The sequence below is a fragment of the Pyrus communis genome, chromosome 8, assembly GCF_963583255.1.
Source record: "Pyrus communis chromosome 8, drPyrComm1.1, whole genome shotgun sequence".
Taxonomy (NCBI): domain Eukaryota; kingdom Viridiplantae; phylum Streptophyta; class Magnoliopsida; order Rosales; family Rosaceae; genus Pyrus; species Pyrus communis.
In genome coordinates this window covers 26,055,549-26,063,031 of record NC_084810.1, presented here as the reverse complement: position 1 = coordinate 26,063,031, position 7,483 = coordinate 26,055,549, and the positions used below count along the sequence as shown (strand labels likewise).

The following is a 7,483-nucleotide window of genomic DNA, read 5'->3' as shown; positions in this document are numbered from 1 at the left end:
GAGAAACCAGCCTTCTTTACAGGAAGATATGTTGATCACCATGATCAAGTGCGTGCTCAAGATTGCTCGCCCAATGGTTTTGATGATCACTACCTATTTTGATCACCATGATCCATGTCTTCCTTTTCTTTCTTCTTATATGCGACTTTATTGTGCGAACCAAGTGCTCAATGAAATGCCTTAGTTGACAAGTCTTGACAATCTTCAACATTAATCGATAGTTCCCTATTGCTACCCTCGACAAGCTTCTAATGACCATAATAGTTGTCGTCATACATTCGTGTAAGCTTTTGGCAAATATCGGTAGGAATAATCAATGCCCACCAAGAGCTAGTCTAAGCCTTCATTTCGTGCTCGCTTTCGTTTGCCACTTTAGCAAGGACGATCCTGAATTTTATTGAAATTATGACCCCTTTATTTGAAAATCATTGATCCGCCACTACAAACATGTATATAGTACAAACATCTGGAAATAACTTATCACAGGGTGATATATGAGGGAGAACAACTTAGTAGTGTAGTGGTCCCATTAAATTGGCTACATTTATTGATTGACCTAACGTAACATTCAATGGGCCATGATGACAAAATAAGATAACAAAAACGAATGTTATTGTTGAGATTTTTAAAGTCAATAATGGATTGTCGTGTATTTTAAGTTCTTAAGTTTTTCACATGATGGTGAATGGGATATTGCAATGGTAAAATTCCGTTGCATGAGAGTTCTCGATACACAAGAAATGAGTTATATTTTTAGAATTCGTATTGATTACATGACTTATTCTTGAAGTTTAAGGAACTTGTTACATTCTTGTGGGTAATAATTAAATATTTTATTCAGGACTTTTTAGCTTCTTGACTCTAGAAATAAATAAAGCAACTTTAATAAAAAGGGCTTGAGTTAAAAAAAAAAAAATCATCTAACAATTTTATTTAGAGAGTTTTAATAAAAAAATGATTTGGACTTAGTTTATTTTAATAAAAAACCATCCTATTAAATTTAATGTAAAAGACTTGAGATTTAACAAAAATAACATAATACAATATAATAAAGAAAAAAAAATTAATTCTCATAACTAGAATATAGGCGCACGTGCAAAACCAAAACTTTTTTTTTTCCAGCCTTGCCCCTGACGGAAACTCATCCGGTCAGTTAACCCACTATCTCATTCAACACGAACGTGATGAAGCTCCACCATCTCAACAAAACTTTACCTTTGTTTAAAGGAAACTCCCATTGCTCTAACCAAGGTTATGACAAAATTTATATATGTATTTTATATTCATATACGGGGATTTCATATTTAATTTATTGAAGGCATATTTTCTGTCCTCCCATTTTTCATGCCCTCTAATACCTTTTTGTTTATGTGGTCACGGTTAAGTTACGTAAATATTTTATATTACTATTATTTTTTGTCTTATTATCTCTATAAAAAAATAATATAACATGTTGACGTAGTTTAACAGTAATCATACAAAACAGGAGGGTACGAGAAGTTCTCTGCCCTCCTAATTTATTATGTATACATGTGAACATGAATGTCAACATATACTGTCTATGTCCATTCATGGCAGACAAAAGATTGTGCAGAATCCCAACAGGGACATGAATACAAAAAAACAAAAACATATTTGTCAAAATATTCTGTGTTTTCTGAAACAAAAATAAAAACCATAATTTTGCGTGAGAGAAAGGAGAGAGAAGAGGGAAGAGAGGACTGAAATCTTCATGTAATTCTCCCTGATATTATTCATGAAGTTGAATTTCATGTTGTTATATATATAGCCAAATCGAAAGTAATTCATCTATGGATTCTACTATTAAATAGCAACATATAAGATTATAAATTTTCAATATATATTATAGTGTTGGTAATATGTACCGATGTCCAAGTTCATCTTACGCCACAACAAATAATCATTGTGCTGGTTATCTTGGATTTATGCCTATATATATAAAGGGAGAGCCTCACTTCGGTGAAGCTTTCCAAAATGCCCATTTCTTTCCTTCACAATTAAAACCCAAAAAATTCAAAAAACAAGGACAAACTGGTAAAATACCATATATCAACAAAAAACTGTATTGGAAAACAAAATAAATAAAAAAAGAAAAATAAAAAAGAAAACAAAATTTAAAACCAACACTGGTCAAGAGTCCACATAGTGGCTAAGTGATTGGTAACTGATCTTCATTTTTTTTTTTTTTTTAAGTAGATAAATACTAAAGGTGAGAGATGCACTAAAAAATTGGAAAGAAACATGGGACTGTAGGAGATATTGCAGTTTTCAAACTGCTTTAAGTAATTGAGTAAAAAAAATGAAAAATAAAAAAGAAACCTAATACGTTTACAATTAGAATTGTTATTTTGCAGTTGAAGGCTTGAACCGTGTAATGAAAGCAGTTTTGTGGAAAACGTGCATGAATATAAAAGCAAACGTGGGATATGAAGCAGTTTTGCGAGAGGAGTAGTGAATACAACACAAAATAAAAGAATCTGAAGGGAAAAAATTGAAATTGTTTTGCTGGAGCCTCGAGGAGAAGATGAAATTGGCAAAAAACCAACAAGGAGGGGGACAACAACTAAGTGGGCCAAACATTCTAAAACCCATATCAAGGTGAGCCTTGCTCCTTGGGTTGCTTTGAGAGGGATTTTAGTAACTTTGTATGTTATTCAATTTTTCTTCTATATTATGTAATGACGAATTATACAAAAAATGAATGGTTGAGATTAAAAGTAGAAGATCTAATAGTTATAAAAATAAAATCTAATGACTAAAACATCCGTATGCATTACGAACTAGTAATATATATATATATATATATATATATACAATTCACATATTTCTTACAGATCCCTCAACAAGTTGACATGAAATTGTAATGCCACCAAAAACCAATTACAACATTGGAAGCTTTTTTAATCTGTTCAAACTATTTAGGCCCTTAAGCTTTCATTCTGCAGCAAGGTCGTCCAACTTCATGTTTTCTGGTATGACTAGTTTACTAACTTATCGAATTCGATTTACGCAAGAAATTCAATGGTGACAAGAGAAAACAAGGAAGAAACATGAGGATTGTGTGCTTATAACAAGGAAGAAACATGAGGAAGCTTCTACTAACCGGACGGGGCCATCGGACAGATCAAGCATGTACCAATGTCCTACCGGAGTTTAAGATTTGCCTATAATCTCCACAGTTTAATGTTATAAATACAGTAACTAGGTGTGTTTCACACTGAGTTTCAGAAGCACCAAAGTTTATGAGTCGGAATTTCAAGTTTTCGTATGTTTCTTGCATGGTTAAAATTTTAACATACTGCAATGACGAATCGAATTCTGGTTCTGCACTGGCTATATTCAAATTGAATCTGATAAATGACATGCGTTGTAAACCATAAGCAGAAATTAAAATTTTAAATACAAAGACATAAACAAGTTCATAAAATCACCACTTTATGTGGTGGGAAATTGCCGATTTGTTACTTTTCACCCTGCTTCACCATCTGCACAACTTTGAAACACAGATACAATGATGACGAGGAGAGGAGTGATTCGTGAAGGCGGGCTGTGTGCTTATAGCATGCTGTCTGATCTTGCAGGCAACCTCCTAAAGAAGTTGAGCGGCACTGAAGGAAGTTTGTGGCGGAATCTGGGATGCCTTAACACGTAAATGCCTGCTAGAAGGGCCACAACTTGGAATGGAGTTACGTAGAGAACAATGGCGGCAATCAAACAGAAAGTTACGAACAGGGTTGTGGCTCTAGGGTCTCTCCAACTCAGAAGAGACTGAAACCTTTCGCCTTGAGTTGCCAGATCACCGACAACAGTCTGAACCCTCCCTGCTATGCTTCTTAGTCGATCATATCTCATCCTCACAATATCTGATGGCCGGGAAGTTGGGAACGTGTCAAACTCTTCATCTCGTTCGTCAGGATGAGCAGCATCAGCATGAGATAGCCGTGTGTCCATGTGAGGAGGGTGCCTCGGCCTCCATCGGTAGTTCCAAATTCCAATCAAGAATAGGTAGAGAAAAATAGTTGGAAGAATTAGTTCCGGATAAAGAACCAATATAATAAAGAGGATATGAATTAAAATGGTTGTGAGAGGATTCTTCCAATTGCAGATTTGATCAAGCCATTTTCCTACTGCAATCACCCCGCTTAAAACTCCCATTATTCGGAAAAAATTTGCCTTGCTTCTTCTCATGCTCCACATATGTGAATCAACATCCAACATATACTCCACAACCTCTTTCCTCAGTGGGGGCTCAGCCCGGTTCAGCCTCATTGAGACAATCTGCATAGCCTGGTGCCTCAAGCTATCGAGCTGAATCACGGACAATGGATGAATGTAATGCATTTTTGGCAACAAAGGACGCGAATACATATATAGCATATTAATCAAAGATGAGCATGTAAACCTCACTGCCAGCTGAATTTCACCCATTTTCTTCACCCCAGATGGATGTAGGACCAGAAGAGGGTACGAATGTGTGTAAACCCTGTCAGCTTCAAGTGTAGATAGCCGAATTCTCACTTTGCCAATTCTTGAATCCTTTCCCCCTTTATCACCTCCATGTATATGACCATTGTCAAAAACCCCAATTGTAATGACAGTACACGGGTCGAAAACCTCCCAGATGTACTGCTCATTCCACTTGGGATTGAAGCTGTCCACGATTGTCCTTGTGCGAACCCATTTCTGCCCGTATTTTGCTACACAATAAGCATCTGTGGTACCTCGGCCATCTTTTGTTTTCATTGGCATCAAACCAACTGCGCTTATAACCCCTACCTCAAAAATCCCAATGCTCGACTTCCACAACTGCTTTGCTGTTGGCCTGAGATCACTACTGTAGTGTGTTGATTCATCCAAGACATGGTACCCGCCATCCAAGCAAATCCGTAAATGAATCCTGCTGGAAAATTTGATCTCCCTCTTCTGTTCCCCGTCTACGATCATATGCTTCTCAAGATTAAACCACCTAGTGTGCACAGGTTTATGGTCTAACCTCCTCTGCACAGTCTGTAAAGCAATCACACACTTACCCAAAATTTCATCTTTGCCGGATCCCACTCTATCTTCCACAGTAAGATACAACGGTTCCTCAAACGGTTCAGCAGCAACAAACATCAAATCCTCATTCCACATTGGGTTAATACTTTTGCTTTGTGATATTCTAGTCCTCAATACCTGATTTCCACAGATAACCTTCACAAAAACTTCCGGATACCTACTCTTGTCATTAGGTAGCAAGTCCTGAGCTTCAATAACATTAACCCTCACATACCAAAGCTTGGGGGAGAGGTATACCTTCGATCGAATGTTATTGACACCCTCGGGCCCAACTGTTGCAGCATCAGAATGCCACGCATCAGGAAACGCCTCATCTGCTTGAGTTCCCATCCAAACTGCCAACATCAGCTCCCCCTTGACCTTAACCCCCTTCCTGTCCTCCAACCTATACCACTGTGGTGCCAGTGGGCTATCTGGTGGAAAGCGTTTCGGGATGTCATTGAGCTCAAACATGATCCTGCCCATGAAATCATCTATCACAACATCCTTATCTTTTACCACAACTTCCAAAAATGAAGCTTGAAGTCGATCTTTGGAGAAAGCAAACACCTGATTCCATTCAGGGTTGGACTTCTTCTCAAAATGCCTAGTAACTGCCTTATAGTTTCCGAGTTTCACTTCAACATAGGGATCACAACTACCGGTGACATCTTTTGCAGGCAAATCCTTTGCTTTCACCACACGAACGTAAAGGTAGTGCATCTGTTCTACGAGGTCATAGGTGCATGAGAGCTTGTCTCCCGTGATAGAGCCCGCGCCAATGTTTGGCGAGGTCTCTTTCAAAGCAAAATCTTGAGACTGCGGAGGCTTCTGCATTTTTCTAGTTTGTGGGAACGAAAAGAGAAGCTACTCCTTAAACACCAAACCAGGGTAAACAAACAAATCGAATTCGAATTACACAGATGCTCAGTACAAGTGAAACCTCAAAAGATTTCCAACACCAACAATCAATTCCTTCCTAAAGATGTATAAATTTTCTGTAAAATGGAACAAAGATTATCTCAAAGATAAAAGAGATAACTTTACCAAGAACTTCAAAAGAAAGAAATCATGAAGGACTTGTTGACAACCTGCAGATTCAAAGAGATCAAGAATCAATATATTACTCTTCCATAAATTAACCCTCTTTTGGTTTCTTTGACAAGAAAGTAGAGAGAGAAAGAGAGAGATTCAAATGTCACTTCCCTTTTCCATTTTTGGGATCACAGAGAAAATGAAGAAAAAAAAGAGAAATTCAAATGTCACTTCCCTTTTCCATTTTTGGGATCACAGAGAAAATGAAGAAAAAACATCATTTCGAGTATTTTCAACTTAGAAAGACACAAAGTTTTCCCTTTTTCAACATTTATACAACTTGAGAACAACCAATACATATATTTTATTCAATCAATATATTTTCTGAGCAACCAAACATATTTCACAGTACAAAAACCACATCAGAGAGTACTAAAAGAAGATAAATGACCAAACTTAGCTTTATATTCACAACTCACAGATCCAGTGCAGAAACCCCATAAAGTCCAAGACGACAAGTAACCTCAAATTTCAAAAAAAAAAAACTTGCACATTAACTTCAACTAATCACACTTAAAGAAAAATGGGTTTCAAACAACGACTAAAAAAACCAACTTCAGGAAAATCTAAAAAGCAAGCAAGACCACCTTATAAAAAAAAAAAGCAGAAAAAAGGGAACAAGAAAACCTCACAAGTAATGCCAACTTATTAGACTTACAAAGTAACACACTAACCTGAGGTATCTAAAAGTGCTTTTCTTCAAGGTGCTTCCATGGAAAATCTTTCAACTTTAAGAAAATAAAAAAATGGGAAATTTCAGTTTTTTGCAAGGAAAGAAAAAAAGGCAGCTGAAGAGAGTGAAGAGAGTGAAGAGTGTGGGGCTGAGATCTGTGAGGAAGACTGAATCTTCTTTCTATAAAGAGCAAGAGCATAGACAGAAAGGAGAAGAGATCCTATCTGAATCTCTTTTACTAAGATTATCGAATTAAGTGATCTGAATTTTTAAAATTTCATTTAACGGTTAAAAATTATTATAATTTAAAAAAAATCAAAATAGGTGGATCATTAAATAAAATTTTAAAAGTTCGAATCATTTGATCCGGTGATTATGGTGGAAGGATCTCTTCTCGACAGAAAGAAACCTACTGAGTGCCAACTTTTTCACACTACCTTAACAATTTTTTATGCGTTTTGTTAATTCTTATTGTTTTGTTCACAAGAGAGGTCATGTCACACGTGTGAGAGGATCGTGGTCGGTTTTGGCACCATTCCTGAAAATAATGCTCCGCTGTTTAAAGAAGACCAACAAGTCGTGTTGAAAACCCAATTGAAAGTGGATGCGTGTTCATTTGTTGGTCTTGGAGTAGTGTTTCTCAAAGATATGAGACAC

The 7,483-nt window shown here is 36.6% G+C and overlaps 1 protein-coding gene across 1 annotated transcript; it reads right to left on the bottom strand.

The window, feature by feature from the left end:
* Window positions 1-3,331: 3,331 nt before the first annotated feature.
* LOC137743480 (multiple C2 domain and transmembrane region protein 5) lies at window positions 3,332-6,143 on the bottom strand. The gene has a single exon (XM_068483380.1). It carries the CDS (start codon window positions 5,893-5,895, stop codon window positions 3,577-3,579), a length of 2,319 nt encoding a protein of 772 aa, XP_068339481.1. The 5' UTR covers window positions 5,896-6,143; the 3' UTR covers window positions 3,332-3,576.
* Window positions 6,144-7,483: the final 1,340 nt, after the last annotated feature.